The sequence below is a fragment of the Mustela erminea genome, chromosome 11 (assembly GCF_009829155.1).
Source record: "Mustela erminea isolate mMusErm1 chromosome 11, mMusErm1.Pri, whole genome shotgun sequence".
NCBI lineage: Eukaryota > Metazoa > Chordata > Mammalia > Carnivora > Mustelidae > Mustela > Mustela erminea.
Genome location: NC_045624.1, coordinates 51741711 through 51760396, shown reverse-complemented (window position 1 = coordinate 51760396; position 18686 = coordinate 51741711). Strand labels below are relative to the sequence as shown.

General features: G+C 41.8%; 1 protein-coding gene and 1 non-coding gene across 4 annotated transcripts in view; one reads left to right on the top strand and one right to left on the bottom strand.

The window, feature by feature from the left end:
- IGF2BP3 (insulin like growth factor 2 mRNA binding protein 3) overlaps positions 1-18686 on the bottom strand; it is a 140812-nt gene that overhangs the window by 89163 nt on the left and 32963 nt on the right. For all 3 annotated transcript variants that reach the window (XM_032303934.1, XM_032303932.1, XM_032303933.1), the window contains exon 3: positions 10832-10880. In XM_032303934.1, coding sequence (XP_032159825.1) covers positions 10832-10880 — 49 coding nt within the window. The remainder of the gene's footprint in view (positions 1-10831; positions 10881-18686) is intronic.
- On the top strand, positions 14152-14259 carry LOC116569732. Its single transcript, XR_004277163.1, has one exon. It is a non-coding gene; the product is annotated as a U6 spliceosomal RNA (small nuclear RNA).

The following is an 18686-nucleotide window of genomic DNA, read 5'->3' as shown; positions in this document are numbered from 1 at the left end:
CCAAGAGAAGGCCGATGGATTTGGTCCCAAGAGAGGCATGATCACTCTGTGATCTCTCTACCCCATTTCACAAGGGGCTAGACTCCTGAGAGAAAGGGCTGATCCTGATCCTTGGAGCAAAAAACATACAAGATGAACCTGGGACTTCTTGAACCCCAAACCAAGGAAGATCTCAACTACTGAGATAGCATGAAAAGGACACGGGCATGGTCTTTTAAGTTTTCACAAGTCTCTCAGGATTAGAATTATTTGAACATTAATATGAATTATTCCAATAACTTTGAAACCCAAAGTTGTTTAAATCCATGAGCTTATAATTACATACACAAAAACTCACTGGTAAGATGCCAAGACTCCCCTATTTATAAAAGATAGAAAATGAGCGATTCAGCAATTTTCCTGTCTCTCTTACACAGACTTTACCTCAGGGTTATCAAATAAGTGATGAGAACAAGTCTACAAATGCATCCCAATGACTGAAGAACTGTAGAATTAAAATATTACCACCACCCCCCAAATTACCATCCTATAACTGCACAAGAATCTAAGCAACAATCAATGGCACTTCACCTCATACAGACATTATAAACCTCCTCCTAGAACAATGTATTACTTTGTTTTGTCCAAACAAAAACTGAATTTACATCTCATCCAAGTCCACAAGGGTCAGAGGAACATGTTAAGGGATCATACATAATGTAGTTCAGCAAAATAATAATGCAGAACATTCTACAGAATAAACCAACTTCAAACACACAGCACCAAAACAGTAGATGGGCATGCTGGCGGGGGGGGGGGGGGGGGCGGCGGCAGGGGGGTTCCCTACTGATTAAATGTCTTAAAAAAGATCTCGTTTAGATCCTGATTCAAGGGGCGCCTGGGTGGCTCAGTGGGTTAAAGCCTCTGCCTTCGGCTCAGGTCATGATCCCAGGGTCCTGGGATGGAGCCCCAATGTCGGGCTCTCTGCTCAGCGGAGAGTCTGCTTCTTCCTCTCTCTCTCTCTCTCTCTCTGTCTACCTGCCTCTCTGCCTACTTGTGATCTCTGTCTGTCAGATAGGTAGATAAAATCTTTAAAAAAAAAAAAAAGAGGGGCGCCTGGGTGGCTCAGTGGGTTAAGCCGCTGCCTTCGGCTCAGGTCATGATCCCAGGGTCCTGGGATGGAGCCCCAATGTCGGGCTCTCTGCTCAGCGGAGAGTCTGCTTCTTCCTCTCTCTCTCTCTCTCTCTCTGTCTACCTGCCTCTCTGCCTACTTGTGATCTCTGTCTGTCAGATAGGTAGATAAAATCTTTAAAAAAAAAAAAAAGAGGGGCGCCTGGGTGGCTCAGTGGGTTAAGCCGCTGCCTTCGGCTCAGGTCATGATCTCAGGGTCCTGGGATCGAGTCCCACATCGGGCTCTCTGCTCAGCAGGGAGCCTGTTCCCTCTCTCTCTCTGCCTGCCTCTCCGTCTACTTGTGATTTCTGTCAAATAAATAAATAAAATCTTTAAAAAAAAAAAAAAAGAAAGAAAAATTAGATACTGATTCAAACAAAAACTCATATATTGAGATAATCAAGGAAATACAAATGATTAGGTATCTGAGTTACTATCAATTTAATAATGTGAATTTTTTTCTTTTAAGTAGGTTCCACAACCAGCATGGAGCCCAGTACAGGGCTTGAACTCATGTCCCTGAGATAGAGGCCAGAGCTGAGTTCAAGAGTCAGACGCTTAACCAACTGAGCCACCCAGTGGTGAATTTTTAAAAGGGACAGTTATGGATTGAAATGTGTATCCTCAAAATTTGTATGATGAAGTGTTAACTCCCAGTACCTAAGACTGTAACCGTATTTGGTGATCAGGTTTTTACAGAGGTAGTTAAAATGAGGTCACTAGGGGGCGCCTGGCTGCCTCAGTCAGTAGAGCATGTGACTCTTGATCTCCCGGGTTAGAAGTTCCAGCCCCATGTTGCATGTAGAGCTTACCACCACCACCACCCCCTCAAAAAAGAAAGAAAAAGAAGGAAAAGGCAATTAGGGTGAAAGGCATTAGGGTGGATCCTGATGCAATAGAACGGATGTCCATATAAAAAGGAGAAATTTGGACACAGACATACACACGGCAAGAACAGCACACAAAGATTGGAGTTTCACTGCCACAAGCCAGGGAACTACCAGAAGAGAGAAGTCTAGAACAGATGCTTCCCTCATAGCCTTCAGGAGAATACAAATGCAGTAACAGCTTGTTATCATACTAGCCTCCAAAGCTAGGAGATTAAAAAGTTCCTGTTGTTTAAGCCACCCACCTTGCAGTATTTTGTTACAGCAGCCCTAGCAAAGTAATTCAGAGACATCATCTTTTAGAGATACATATTGTCATTATTTACTAAACGAAAAGAATAGGATGTCTAGGATCTGCTTCAAAATAATGTGGAAAAGGGTAAGAGGGTTGAACTATAAACAAAACAAGACTGGCTCACCATGTATTTAAAACAGTTGGAAGTGGATATTATATTAACATTATATTAACCTATTTCTATGTTTGATATTTTTTGTAATAAAAGGTTTAAATGAAGGGCCTGGAGACCTTGGAGATAACCATCTCAGAAGAACGACAGAAACACAGGATGTAAGTCCAGGATTATGGTGCAAGGCCATTTTTCTTTTTTAAAGATTTTATTTATTTATTTATTTGACAGACAGAGAACACAAGTAGGCAGAGAGGCAGGCAGACAGAGAGAGGGAGAAGCAAGCTCCCCACTGAGCAGAAAGCCCGACTTGGGGCTCGATCCCAGGACCCTGGGATCACTACCTTCGCCAAAGGCAGAGGCTTTAACCCACTGAGCCACCCAGGCGCCATTCAAGGGCATTTTAAACACATGGAGGTAGCAGCTTGGGACGAAAAATACTTCACATATACTGTTTCCATACAGGTCAAAGAATAACTCTGGTATTCATTCCCCTGCATATCTTTCACCAAACCATTTCTAATGAGACCACATCCAACCCATCCCAGAGCAATGATGCACAAAGAACACTACTGTCCAGTTCTCTAAAAGGAAGGGTTTACCAGTGACTTGACTTAGCCAAATAATCTGTTCAACCCCATTCATCACTCATAAGCATGTATTTCCTCCAAACCTGGGTAGAATCCTTTCTCTACTGGGTTCACTGTCAAAATTTTAGGGGTATGTTGAAAGCAAATAAATGACAATTTTAAGAAAGAGAAACGTACCTTTGGGGGAAGTTTTGTTTGAGTTACCTGATTAAGAGCAGAAACTACCACTTTCCAGTTGTGTGACCCTGAGCAAGTGAGTTCACCTCTCTGTAACTCAGCTGCCTCATCTGTAAAGTGAGGATATGGGACTGTTGTGAAGATAAAAGGGGTTCATTCAGGGCCTACCATACAACTGCTCATTAAGTGTCAGCAATTTATGGGCCAGTGCTCAGAGTCAGGTCATGGTGAAGAAAGATCACCCATCTCTGTCAATGGTCTCCTCAACTTGCCTGTTATGGTCCTTCAGATTGATCTGGCAGAGATCAAGCAGCTCTAACAACTGATGTTATAGTGATTTTCAAAGACTCCCACAAAACTTCCCCAGGGGCCAAAGAGGGCACCAGCAGACAAGGTCCTATGTCAAACAGCTCTGCATTTATATTCACCTACCAGGCTTCTGCCATACCATGTCCCTTGAAGAGAAAAGTCAGAAAATCACCTACCAAGAACACTGTTTATCTGCTACTACTTTATTTACAACTCTAAGATACCTCCTCCAAAAGCCAACCTTTAAATGGGTTATTTTTAATACTCAACATCAACATCTCCTGTGATTTCTCATTCAGTTCACGGTTAATGTCAACCCCACTGCATCTAAAGAGGTCTTCCTCTGTTTTATTAAGTACCTCATCTTGTTAGCTTTTCATTGTCAATTGTACTTAAATGGTTTGGTCACGCCCAACTTCTGTTCATCATTAATTCATGTATTCACTATAGGCCAGACAGCATGTGACCAGAGCACCAAACAGTAATCAGCACTTGGACAGACAAAGGAGTTTCTGCCACTTTGCACATCCACCAGGGACTTCACCTAACTGACCCCATGGCCCTGGCCTATCTTTCTACTGGGAAGTCCTGCCCCTTCCGCCAGTCTCCAACACAGCCTCGTAATTCTCAGCACACATTCATGCAAGGCTTAGTAGGAAGGCTCTCTATGAACTACTTTAGGAGACTATGCTATAGTTTTGTTCTCCTCCTTCCAGACTAGGTAATCACTACTCTCTTGCTTACTTCCCTGTTTCTTTCTAAAGAGTCTCCTAAAACTTTCTACAAGACATACTCCCAAAAATTCCTTCAAACACATAGGGAAGCACCAAAAACACCAAAAGACTATTAAGGGGCGCCTGGGTGGCTCAGTCTGTTGAGTGTCTGACTCCTGGTTTTGGATCAGGCTGTGATCTCACAGATTACGGGACAGAGCTACAGGTCAGGCTTCAAGCTCAGCAAAGAGTCTGCTTGAAGAGTCTCACCCTCTGCCCCTCCCCCAACTCATGCGCTTACTTGCACTCTCATTCTCTCTCTAAAATGGATAAATTTTTAATTCTTTTTTAAAAAGATTTTATTTATTTATTTATTTGTTTGTTTGTTTATTTGACAGAGATCACAAGTAGGCAGAGAGGCAGGCAGAGAGAGAGAGGATGAGCAGAGAGAGCCCGATGTGGGTCTTGATCCCAGGACCCTGGGATCATAATCGGAGCTGAAAGCAGAGGCTTTAACCCACTGAGCCACCCAGGCACCCCAAATTCTTTTTTTTTTTTTTTAAGATTTTATTTAGGGCGCCTGGGTGGCTCAGTGGGTTAAGCCTCTGCCTTCGGCTCAGGTCATGATCTCAGGGTCCTGGGATCGAGCCCAGCATAGGGCTCCCTGCTCATCAGGGAGCCTGCTTCCTCATCTCTCTCTGCCTGCCTCTCTGCCTACTTGTGATCTCTCTCTCTCTCTCTCTGTATCAAATAAACAAATAAAATCTTAAAAACAAACAAACAAAACCCTCCCATTACCCCTCCCTTATATTTAGCCCATGATAGCACTTCTGCTTCCTCTACTCTATCACACCAGACTACACACATGGCAGAAACAGATCTTACACTGTGGAAATCTCTTCAGAGTTTCTTCCCAGATACCTGTCTTCCTAGCTCAGTTAAGTCCAGGAAAAACTGGATATTCAATCCTTGAGGTAAAGCCAAAATATATTCTGGACTTTCCACCGAGACTGTGATATCTAAGTATGCAATCCTCCTAAGCATATTCAAATCTTTGCCTTAGAAAACATAGTAGTGGGGCGTCTGAGTGGCTCAGTTGGTTAAGCATTTGTCTTCAGCTCAGGTCATGATCTCAGAGTGCTGAGACAGAACTCCGGGACAGGACGCGTGCTCAGAAGAAAACCTGCCTTTGCTCTCCCTTTGTCCCTCCCCCCAGCTCATGCTCTTTCTCACGCTCTCTCACTCTCAAATAAATAAAATCTGGATGGATGGATGGATGGATGGATGGGTGGAAGGAATGGTGGCTTCAGTCTTGGGCAATGTCAGGGCCTCATCATGTACAACCCCTCAGATGAAGATAACTAGCTCAGATTATTCTCCCAGACAGTGAACTCTGGGGAAACATCACTCTACTTTTATTGCCCAACCCCAAAATGAGAACCTAACATGTCCTTTGCAACATTTCATTTACAAAACTAATGAGTCTTCTGTTTCTTTCAGAGAAGGTACTCCTTTCGGTGTCTGTAAATACTTTTTAGGAATTCTGATTATTTAGACTGGAGAGTAGTAGACAATGAGATTAGGAAAAACTCTCTTCGACAAGTCCTTCCTAAAGGGTTGGCAATTTATTTGTTAAATGCAGAAAGACAGTCCTTAAATTTAGGAAATGTGGCCCATCTGAGATACTAAGTAAGAAGAAACCATGTTCTTAAAGGTGCTGAAAGTGAAGTATACTGCTGGGACTCTGTCACTCCATCACCCCTGTGTTATCTGTCTAAGAAGGTGCCTCTGCAAATCCTTAGCACCCATGTTCATCTCCTCAGGGCATCTGAGGACACAGGTCTGCTAGACATCAGGAGTACAGATGTAGCCATTCTATCTTTCTGGTCACACCAAAAGTCTGCTCTTCAAGTATCTCAGGCAAGGGAATGAAAGGTAAAAAAGCAACAATTTCTCCTATTTCCCTTCTACATTTCACATACTTGGAGAAAAAACTACCTGATTCTCCAGCAGCAGGTCCTTCAAAAAGTTAGTGTCCTTGTATTTTTATTGGCCAAAAACAAACACCTCGGTGAAACAGTTGGCCAATCCAGTACCCCTACATGCTTTATCACCATCCAAAACGACATGATTAGAAACCGTTTCAATCCCTGCTTGGCACAAGCAGCATGGAAGATACATTACACAGAACCGGAATGGAATCCCCTTCTGATCATTCAAAATATGGTGGCATAAAGAAAATATAAACAATACATGAATACAAGGAAAAAATAAAAATGTCATAGTGGAATGAATAATTAACAATCCAGATACAAATCTGATAAAATGCCACAGAGCATCACATTCCGTATTTCCGTCCTGGTCCCAGATTTTGTCACCCCTTCAGTGACCTCACAGAAAAATGGCTTGACTGGCAGAACAGGGGAGGAATTTTCACTTCTGGGTTAGAACTCTCACGAAGGGTACCTGGGTGGCTCAGTCAGTTAAGCATCTGCCTTCAGCTCAGGTCATAACCTTGGGGTTCTGGGATCAAGCCCCAAGCCAGGCTCACTACTGAACAGGGAGTCTGCTTTTCCTTCTCCCTTGCCGCCCCGCCCCCAAGCTCATGCTTTCTCTCTTCCTCTCTCTCAAATGAATTAAAACATACACACACACACACACTCCAAAAATAAACAACTGTGAGTGAATATTAAGCTCTTGGTTCCAGATCTACCTTTCAACTTTTTCAGTGCTAGAACTCTACACCCTCTATCACTCCTTTAGCCACAGTTCCCTTTTACTTTCAGAGACTGGAAAACAGGAATGAGAAGACAGGACCGGCTCCTTCCCATTTACCAGCTGTTCCTATCAGCAGTGCATTTCAGTCTCCAGCTACCAAGGGCACTCCTAGAACCAGCTTTATCACCTCCCTTCTCCCCCATCGAAGGCACCAGCCATAACCCTTGCTCAGAGTCTCAACTACTCAGGACTCTCCCTCCAAGTTTCGAAGATCGGAATCTCAGCCTTTCCATTTGACCCCTTAGCCTTCAGAGTGGTAGCCACACTCCCTGCAGTCACCACCTATGGATTCCCTTTTTGCCCTTTCAGTGCCCTAGCACCTAGGTAATCCTTTACACTCAATTTCCCCTGGTGAAAACCCTAGTGTTTTCTGAGCTCCAGGAGGGATCTGACTAAGAAAAACCCCAGAACATAGGGTTAAGAGGACATGAATTTGAGGGCACCTGGGTGGCTCAGTCAGTTAAGCGACTGTCTTCAGCTCATGTCACAACCCATGGTTCTGGGATTGAGGCCCACATCAGGATTCCTGCTCAGTGGTGAGCCTGTTTCTCCCTCTCCCCCTGCTTGTACTATCTCTCTTTCTCTTTGTCAAATAAAATCCTTTAAATTTTATTTCTTTATTTATTTGTCGGGGTCGGGTGGCGGGGGGAGAGAAAGCAAGCACACAAGCAGGCAGAGGTGGAGAGAGAAGCAGGCTCCTCACCAAGCAGGGAGCCCAATGTGGGACTCAATCCCAGGACCCTGGGATCATGACTTGAGCCGAAGGCAGTGGCGAAACTGACTGAGCCCACCCAGGTGTCCCAAAATATTTTTTTGATTTAAAAAAAAAAAAAGAGGAGGTGAAGTTGTTGCTCATGTCCCAGCTAAAATGTCGTGTGACCTTACACGTACCAGGCATTTTCACAGGCTTTAGCATACATCATCATATTAATGTTCACAGAAACCCAATGAGGTGGCTGCGATCATAATCTGCATGTTAGAAATGAAGACAATGAGGCTCAGAAAAGCTTTAAAACCTGCTCAGAGACCACACAACTAGAAAGCAGTGGAGCTGGGAAACAATTCCAGGTCCAACCCCAAAAGCTCACTTGCAAAAAATTAAGGCTTTTTAAAAATACTTCATGCTGCTTTGAAGGATTATTGACATGATTCACAAATAACTTACTGTAAACATATGCTTGTTTGTTACCCTTTTAGGTCTTCGTTCCTGACAGTTATTTTCCCTTTTAACATGCCCTTGTTTGACTAGAACAGTATCACATGTCCTGGAGAATGTCTCATATTCTGGATTTGACTAGCTGTTTCTTCATGGCATCATTTAAAGTTGTGCCTCCACTGTCTATACTTTTGGTGATTCAAAGTTATACTGAAATTGAAAGCAGCCAAATATCTGTCGTTTTTTAATTTTATTTTAAGGTAAGAATATTTCATCCGTGTTTCTGTTTATTTCTTTACTGCATCCAAATAGGAGGCACAAATGCTTGGCCACTCCACTGTCAGTGAATCTAAGATTAACGAGTGGATTCAAAGTTTAATCCCTCCATTACACAGGGAATTTGGACCTTTAAATCCAAAATCATCACTGTCTATAAGGCTTTGGCACAACACCGCCAACATACTCAGTGTGTACAAATACAATGTTATACAAAGTGACTCATCTCAAATAGAAAATAACAGATGGAGTTCATTCAAGTCTTCAAGTAAAAGAAAACATCCCAATCGCTCATTCTGCTCCTGACAAGCCCTCAGTCATTTTTAATTCAGTATTTCAAACATTTAAAGAAATTTAAGGGGCGCCTGGGTGCTCAGTGGGTTAAAACCATTGCCTTCGGCTCAGGTCACGGTCCCAGGGTCCTGGGATAGAGCCCCACACATCGGGCTCTCTGCTCAGCGGGGAGTCGGCTTCCCCCTCTCTCTGCCTGCCTCTCTTACTACTTGTGATCTCTGTCAAATAAATAAATAAAATCTTAAAAAAAAAAAAAAAGACTTAAAAAAAATGAAGAAATTTAAGATCAAAGGTCAAGAGTTTCAGAGTCCAATCTTAAGCATCTTACAGTTCAGTATTAGTTATTTTTTTGAATCCTGCACATACCTGCCCATCTGAAAACAGAGATAACGTCCCCAATTCCACTTCACTTCAAACGATTTGGGAGGAGGGTAAAATGAAATACGAAAGTTAAGAAGAAGTTGGACACAGCAAATATTTATTCTCATGAATTAAATTTTATCCAGAATGAGAAAGAATAAAGTAAATTAAAAGCTTGTGAAGCCGGGACGCCTGGGTGGCTCAGTTGGTTAAGTGGCTGCTTTCGGCTCAGGTCATGATCCCAGTGTCCTGGGATCGAGTCCCGCATCGGGCTCCTTACTCAGCAGGGAGCCTGCTTCTCCCTCTGCCTGCCATTCTGTCTGCCTGTGCTCGCTCTCTCTCCCCCCCTCTCTCTCTGACAAATTTAAAAAAAAAAATCTTAAAAAAGCTTGTGAAGCCACTGAAAGACAATAAAGTACATGCTTCAGAAGCTACTGCAATCCAAATTTGAAAAGATGCTATGAATTACTAGAGAACTGCCGCTTCCTGCAGCATCAGCATATCAATGCTAGCACCCCTGTAATTCACTTACTGAAAGCTGGCTGCTACCATTTGACTATTTTACTGAAAGTTACATTACACAAGATTTAATTCTCAAACAAAAATCATGTTTAACATGGCCCACGTTAAAATAGGGGGATCAAAGAAATAAATCAATGAATAAAAATACAATAGGGGAACAAAATCAGTAACCTTGACTAGCACAGAACTTGATTTCAGCACCCATCCTCCAAGCTGGTGAATTTCCTAAACTGAAACAGGAAAATGCCTTACGTATAATCTTAAAAGTCACAGCCTTTCACCTACAAAAATATACTTTTTATACATCCTATAACTTGGAAAATATTTAGCATAAACCAAAGAAACAACTACTCCAGCAAAGATTAAACTCTTACATTGTTCTGAAAATAAATGTTCTCTAGAATATTATGAGCATAAATGATTTATTACCAACTGGGACCTTGGGAGAATCACACCTCAGACCAACCTACCTTAATTTACCACCAAAGAAACCTTCAACCATACTTCGCATTTTGGTGAAGGTTTTGGGCTTAGTGACTGTCTCATCAAATATCATTTCGGAAGACTAATGTGAAACACACCAAGCTAGCTACTCTTGATTTTTATATTAGAAAATATAAAAGCTAAGCAGTTTTCCCTGTACCACCTCTCCAAGGTATGTTTTAAGAATTTTCAGTTTCCATCATCAGGAAGATTCAACTTTTTTTTTTTTTTAAATCTCTCAACCACTGGTGTCTCAAATTCTCACCATGACATCATTATTATGCTTTGGAAGTTACTGACAATGGTTATTCAATTGTGCTAAACGGTTTGTTTATACACAGTTGCTACAGTGCCACCATCTGAGCAAAAGAAAGCAGAGTTCACATTGTAAAATAAAGCATAAGTAGCAAGTATGTGTCTTTCAAAATGCTGCTAAGGAGGAAACTTTATATTTAAATATAACTGGTGAACTTATCGGAAAAATCTCAAACAAGATTCTATTAGGATGGAACCAAATGAGGGAAATTACCTAAAGTACATCAAAGAGCAGATTTTTTAACAAAGATACTATATGACCCTGCAAAAAAAGACCATAGCAATACAGACAATACATAAGAATTTTGTGTTCCAGCACAACCCAGAGTTGGGGAAAGGAGAGAAATGCTTGGAAAAACTAACAACAGTAAGCTTAAATACAGAAATCTTAACTTTAAATATGTAAATTCTTACCTCCCACTGTAAGTGAGGTGGGATATTCCGTATCTGAAGTTTCCGGATCCTGCAGAAGAATTAAAATGTTTTATAAAAGAAAAAAATATGAAAGCAAGACATTAATAGCCAACAAAGATTTTTTGAAGTTACTTAACATATAATCTTTTTATTAACTACATACAAACCAATGTATAATAAGAAAATGCAGCCCAAGGAGGAAAAAGGAGACCAAGCTGGTCACAGGATCACATTAAGACTATTTGGAGATCCAGCATCATTGGATTATTACAGTTTATTTTAAAAGCTATTAAGGGACACCTGGATGGCTCAGTGAGTTAAACATCTGCCTTTGGCTCAGGTCATGATCCCAGGGTCCTGGGCTCAAGTCCCATATCAGTCTCCCTTGCTCAGCAGGGAGCCTGCTTCTCACTCTGCCTTTCCCCTACTTGTGCTCTCCCTCTCTCACTCAAATAAATAAATAAATAAATAAAATCTTAAAAAAAAAATAATTAAAAGCCACTAAAATTAGTTTTTAAGGTTTTTCTTTTTTAAAGTAATCTCCACAACCAATGTGGGGTTCAAACTTAAAACCCCAAGCTCAAGAGCTGCATGCTCTACTGAGCCAGCCAGTGTCCCTAAAATTGGCTTTTTAAAATTATAATATTTGAGGGGCGCCTGGGTGGCTCAGTGGGTTAAAGCCTCTGCCTTCAGCTCAGGTCATGATCCCAGAGTCTTGAGATCGAGCCCCACATCAGGCTCTCTACTCAACAGGGAGCCTGCTTCCTCCTCTCTCTGACTGCCTCTCTGCCTATTTGTAATCTCTGTCTGTCAAATAAATAAAATCTTTTAAAAAAAAATTATAATATTTGAGAAACACTTCACCTGGTGACTATATTCTAAATTCAAACCCTCAAGCCTCAAATTAAGCATACCAGGACACAAACAAATCCATACAATACTTGTTCTTAATCTGAGATCACAGCCAAAGAGTCCATAGATAGATACAGGGAACCTAGATGGGGCGATAAAGATCACCTATTTATTTTCCACTATCCCCTAACTGAAAAAAAAAATTTTTTTTCCAAGATTTTATTTATTTGACAGAGAGAGACATCCAGAGAGAGAACACAAGCAGGGGGAGAGAGAAAGACAGAGAGAGAGAGAGAGAGAGAGAGAGAAGCAGGCTTCCCACTGAGTGGGGAGCCCCATGTGGTGCTCGATCCCAGGACCCTGGGACAATGACCTGTGCCCAAGGCAGAAGCCCAATGACTGAGCCACCCAGGCACCCCCTTACTGAAATTTAGTACCTCCTTTAATTGTGAATGTTGCATTAAACCACAGTAGAATCACACTACTTATAATTTTGACATTAATATACATCAGATAGTTTCATATCACATTAACTTGCTGCAGATGTTTATCATCTATACCCATCGCTGAAGTTCAGATGTGTTGCCAGAACTTATTATGTAAAGCAGTACATATTTACTACAAGTTTTAACATTCTGTTAACTGTATTTCAAAATAAGTGATTTCCTTCATAATCCTATGTACTTGACGTTATGCATTGAAAAACATCCTATGAGGTCCGTAAGTTTCAGGCTACCAAGTACAGAAAACATTAAAAATCCCTGACTAACCTTACTAACATTGTATCTTAACTAACTCAAATTAAGATAAAAATTTAAAACAGATAGTTTGAATTTTCTAATTAGTAGTTATATGAAAGATCTTTAATGAATGTATTTAGCTCGGTATTACTTACTGAGTACACCTAAACTGATAGTTTCTACAGTCATTATATAATGCTCAATTTCCCATAAAAGCCTTTAAAAATATACTCTACTGGGGCACCTGGGTGGCTCAGTAAGGCATCAGACTCTAGACATCAGCTCAGGTCTTGATATTGGGGTCATGAATTTGGGCCAGGAGTTGAGCTCCACACCCAAATTTAAACACTATCTCTCTCTCTCTCTCTCTCCTCTAAGAGGTCTAATACACAAGTTACACAATTGCTGTATATTGCTTTAGCTAGCAAAAAAGTTGCTCAACATTGTGTAATATTTACCCTGCGTAACCAAGGAAGTAAGATTTACTACATACATGTAAATACACATACGCAAGTACTGTCTTTTTTTTTTTTTTTTTAAGATTTTATTTGAGAGGGCGCCTGGGTGGCTCAGTGGGTTAAGCCGCTGCCTTCGGCTCAGGTCATGATCTCGGGGTCCTGGGATCGAGTCCCGCATCGGGCTCTCTGCTCAGCAGGAGCCTGCTTCCTCCTCTCTCTCTCTCTGCCTGCCTCTCTGCCTACTCATGATCTCTCTCTCAAATAAATAAATAAAATCTTAAAAAAAAAAGATTTTATTTGAGAGACCAAGAGAGAGAGCAGAGCGACAGAGAGAGGGCAGAGTGAGAGCGAGAGCGCAAGTCCAAAAGGCAGAGCCAAAGAGCAGAGCAAGAAAGAGAGCAGAAGTGGGGCGGTGGGAGGGGCACCCCCTGCCCCGCAAAGGGAGAGGGAGAAGCAGGCTCCCCAATGAGCGGGAAGCCCATGCGGGGCTCAGTCCCAGGACCCTGAAATCAAGGACAAGATCCCAGGACCTGAACCAAAGGCAGACCATTAACTGACTGAACCACTCAGGCATCCCTGCAAGTACTAAGTTTTCAAACACCCGTCAGTAAGAATCAGCTGCACAGTATTAAACTAAGTATTCATCCCCACTGACTCTTTCCTGGGCATATATATCTATTATAGAAATTTCCCCCAAAAGTAGACATTTAAGAGAATATACAGAGTTTAGGTCAACTAGCAGATGATTATTCATATCACAAAAATAAATACCACTTCACAGGGCTCCCAAGAAATTCTTTAAATACAATAACATCTTTTGTACATTGGAAGTAATCCATTACCCATGTTCTCCCAACACATTCTTCAAAATGTACATCCAACGCCCATTTACTTATTGGAAGTTACTCCAAAATAATTATTTCCCTTGAATGGCTATCCAATTTCCATTATCTGATTCTCTCAAGTTTCATTTTAGACAAACATTGGGATTATTTTCATATAGTGTTTTCACATCTAGAGTTGTTCTTTCTCACTTACAGTAAAGTTATCTTAACCTCTGCAGTTTCTCCCCTGCTCCTAACCCCACGCTCCTTCCTCAACAGTCCAAAAGCCAAAAGGCTCAACATTAAAAGAAACCAAGCAAAGGCATGAATTCTGACCATCCAGCACATAAACACAAACTTTTGACCTGGGAAGTCCTTGAGAACATCCATCGCTCTGCTGCACTCACCGAGTTAGCCATGCACAACTAAAGCACTATATTACCTGCATGCTCCCTTCCGCAGCATATCCACTGAAATTGAAGCAGTACAGAAAAGATCAGCCTAGCTCCTGAGCAAGGATGACACACAAAATTCACGAAGCATTCCATATTTTTTAGAATTTGAGAGAGAGAGAGAGAGAGCTTGTGTGCTCACGTGTGCCTTGGAGTGGGAAGGGGGAGAGAGAGAGAGAGAGAGTGTGAGCACAAGCACCTCCAGCAGACTCCCTACTGAGAGCGAGGATGATGTGGGGCTCAGCCTCACCACCCTGAATTCATGACCTGAGCGGAAATCAAGAGCTGGATGCTCAGTCGACTAAGCGACCCAGGCACCCTGTATTCCATATTTTTATAAGTTTACTGTATATAAATTTTCCTTGGTTTTTTGTTTTTCGTGCTCAGTATTATGTTTTTAGATTTTCCCTAATAATACAAGTAAATCCAGGGGTGCCTGGCTGCCTCAGGTGACAGACTGTGTGACTCTGCATCCCAAGGTCATGAGTTTGAGCCCCACATTACTTTAATCATTTTTTTAAAGATTTTATTTATTTATTTGACAGAGAGATCACAAGGGGGGGGCAGCCCCCCTGCCTAGCTGAAAGCAGGATGCCAGGACCCTGAGATCATGACCTGAGCTGAAAGCAGAGGCTTAACCCACTCAGCCACCCAGAGGTCCCTAGAGATTACTTTAAACAAATAAATAAAACAAGTTTAAATTCTATTAAAAAAATGATAGAAGTAAATCAAGTTCATTCATATTTAAAAAAAGAAAAAAAGACTATTACCTGCTTTACTGATCTCCCATCCCAGCTTTTAAAATTAGGTTATATTTAGCTTTGATTCTAAATAGTTAAGAATCGAGAAAATCAATACGAACATGTTTCTACCGTATGATTATGTAATTACTCAAATTCAGTTTAACTCTCAGCAAAGTGAGCTGGTGTTCTATTCCACCTAAAAGTACACCTAAGTAACATCAGGATTACACACCGTAGCACAGAAACTAATTAATTAGGTCGCCTCGTTCTCTGTTGTGCTCAGAACCTGAACAGTGCTTGGCACCTAAGAAGCACGCAACTGAAAGTTACATTAAAATTTGTCACAATCTATACTTGGGGGAGAAAAACACAAGACTCACAGATCTGCCAATCAGAAACTACTAGCGTTTCCAATGATTTTCCTACAGCTCATAAGACTGAGAACAGCACCAGCACGTGTTCTCTCTAAACAGGAAAAGAAACTATAAAACCATCATTGTTCCTCAGAGTGATTTACAGAAATTCCTTGGTATCAGATATCTATTCTATTTCCAACTTCTCAATAAATATCTTTGTACAATTGGTTTATTCCTATCAAGATACGAAGAAGGAGAGCCTGACTGGCTCAGTCAGTAGAGCTTGCTTCTTGTGATCTTGGCTTTGGGAGTTCAGGCCCCACCCTGGACATAGAGCTTACATTTAAAAACAAAACAAGGAGGACCTGGGTGGCTCAGTCCTTAAACATCTGCCTTCAGCTGAGGTCAGGATCCCAAAGTCCTACGATAGAGCCACAGATCAGGCTCCCTGCTCAGTGAGAGGTCTGCTTCTCCCTCTCCCATTCCCCCTGCTTGTGTTCCCTCTCTAGCTGTGTCTCTCTCTGTCCAATAAACTTTTTTAAAAATAAAATTAAAAATAACCAAAAAACACCCCAAAAAGATAGACATGTGTGGACTTGATCTCTCTTAGGTCTTCACTCTTTTTGCCATTTATTTGGTGGAAAGGTCACAAATCCTGCATCATTACTCATTGTGGATTTTATCCATACTATCCTTTTTGTGTCATTTTCAATAAACTATGTACTATATTGAATTTGATATACATTTTATCTTTTGTAATATAAAAATATTACACATCTACGAATCTACCTACCCAAATAATTAGAGTAAGACAATCAAAGCTACCCATGCTTCTCTCCCACCCCAAATGCCTGCCTCCTGGAATGTACATCAATATTCGTAGCTCTTTAGGGGCGCCTGGGTGGCTCAGTGGTTTAAGCCGCTGCCTTCGGCTCAGGTCATGATCTCAGGGTCCTGGGATCGGGTCCCGCATCAGGCTCTCTGCTCGACAGAGAGCCTGCTTCCCTCTCTCTCTCTCTGCCTGCCTCTCCATCTACTTGTGATTTCTCTCTGTCAAATAAATAAATAAAATCTTTAAAAAAAAAAAAAATATTCGTAGCTCTTTCAAAATGAATTTTAAAGGGACTCTGGCTGGCTCAGTTGGTTGAGTTAAGCGGCTGCTTTCAGGTCATGGTACCAGGGTCCTGGGATCAGGCCCCACGCTGGGCTCCCTGCTCAGTAGGGAAGTCCATCAGTAACCCAAGACAGCCATATACTACATTTGGTTGATTATGATTCTAGTCTCATAATCCACATGGTTTCCTTTTTTTTTTTTTTTCCCCCTTGCAACTTATGGGGGGGGGGGGTGCAAACCTGTCATTTGTCCTATAGTTCCTCACTGCCTGGATTTTGCTAATTATAGCCCTATGATGGTGTTTCATATTCTCCTCCATCCCCTCTGTAATTAGATCTGAAGATTCCATTTGTGTTTTTTTTTTAAAGATTTTATTTATTTTATTATTTGACAGAGAGAAATCACAAGTAGGCAGAGAGGCAGGCAGAGAGAGAGGAGGAAGCAGGCTCCCTGCTGAGCAGAGAGCCCGATGCGGGACTCGATCCCAGGACCCTGAGATCATGACCTGAGCCAAAGGCATCGGCTTAATCCACTGAGCCACCCAGGCGCCCCTCCATTTGTTTTTTTATTGCTGCTTGTCTGGGGGAGAGACAATAATATAACACAAGAGGTGTCTTATACTGGGGGTACGTGGCTGGCTCAGTCAGAGGAACGTCCAACTCTTGAACTTGGGGTCCTGAGTTCAAGCCCCATGTTGGGAGTAAAGATTAAATAAATGAAACTTTAAAAAAAAAAAAAAGGAAAGAAAGAGAACGTGACTTGTACTTCTAGGAAGAGATGTCTGTCTCTAGCTATCCTCCTGTGATGTTGTAATCACCAATGATCACTGCCAAAATCCAGTATTTCATTCAGGATTGAAAGTGGTTTTCTCATTTATGTCTTCTGTGACTTTTTTATTCAGCTTGAGTTCTTCCATGAAGAACAACTTTCCCCTGTTGAATACCTGGATACTCTGAACAGAGTCAGTACAGTGAAGACAGGATAAATCCTCGATTCTTGCCCTTCTGCAGATGGTTTTGCGCTCTTTATCACATCCCCTCACTCACCTCTGATTGCATCCACAGCTGTGGTAGACAGACCCATGTACCATGAGGCTGCCCTGCCTCCCTCCACCCCGAGGCACACATCTTACACATCTGTTTTACCTCAGGGCTTTCTCCAAAGCCTCAGAGGAGTACAGGAGGAGTCTGGAAGCAACGGAGAGATGAAACCCTCAAGACAATCCAGTTTACAAGGGAAGGGAACTAAGCAGCAGATAAATGCCCATCTTCAGCAGGAGGGATTCTATACATTCCTCTAAGGTCTACCTTCCTTATGGCAATCTCAGTAAAGCACCTTTCGTTGGTTTTTCTTAACTTTCCATTACACTCTCCCCACTCCCTCACTCTTGCTTCCTGGAATCCTGTCCAAAATAAATCAGTTTCATGCAAATCTTCATCTCCATCTCTTCTCCCAGGAGTTCAAAGACATGGCTATTTCAAACTTTTCGGAATAATGAGTTGGTGCTCTGGCACTGTCCTAAGATAACCAAATGTTTATTTCTTTTCGTATCATCATAAATTCACAGAGTCCTGGGTATTTGGAGTGTATCAATCCATTGCATTAATTCCTCCTGATGCTCAAATTGCCCCATCTTTGGCTAGTCAGTGCAAGCTTCTTCATACTCACTCCGGCACCTTGTGACAAGACTCCAGTCATCTCTGACTACGCCTCTGCTTTCTGTTACGGCATGATAATCCAGGTTCAACTGGTACATCTCCTAGTCCCTCTACAATCAGCTTTTTCTACATAAACTGCTAGTCCTTATTATTAGTCAGAAATAATACACGGAGACACAATCTAGTCACTAGAGTGCTCATTAAGTTGCTCATTGCTCTTAGGCCACAACTGGAAAACAGGCATTTTGTTTCCAAGAGAAATAAACCATGGATTCTCGCAGATTATTTCCAATTCAAATTTCAGATTACTAGGTTGTTGCCAAGTGTCTTTCTCATTTGCGTCTTTACTTCACTGTAAAGTTTGATAGCAGCTAAGAATATAAACAAGGAAATGCTGTTACAGATGGAATGCTTGTGTCCCCCCAGCCTCCCCAAATTCCTACATTACAGCCCTAACCTCCAACACGACGGTATTACAAAGCTGGGCCTTTGGGAAAGTACTCAGGCTTAGTTAGATGATGTCATGAGGATGAAGTCCCCAGAGGATTACTATCTTTTTTTTTTCCTTGAAGAGTTTTTTTTAGAGCAATCTCTACGCTGAACATGGGGCTCCAACTCACAGCCCCAAGATCAAGAGGTGCATACTCTTCTAAGCCAG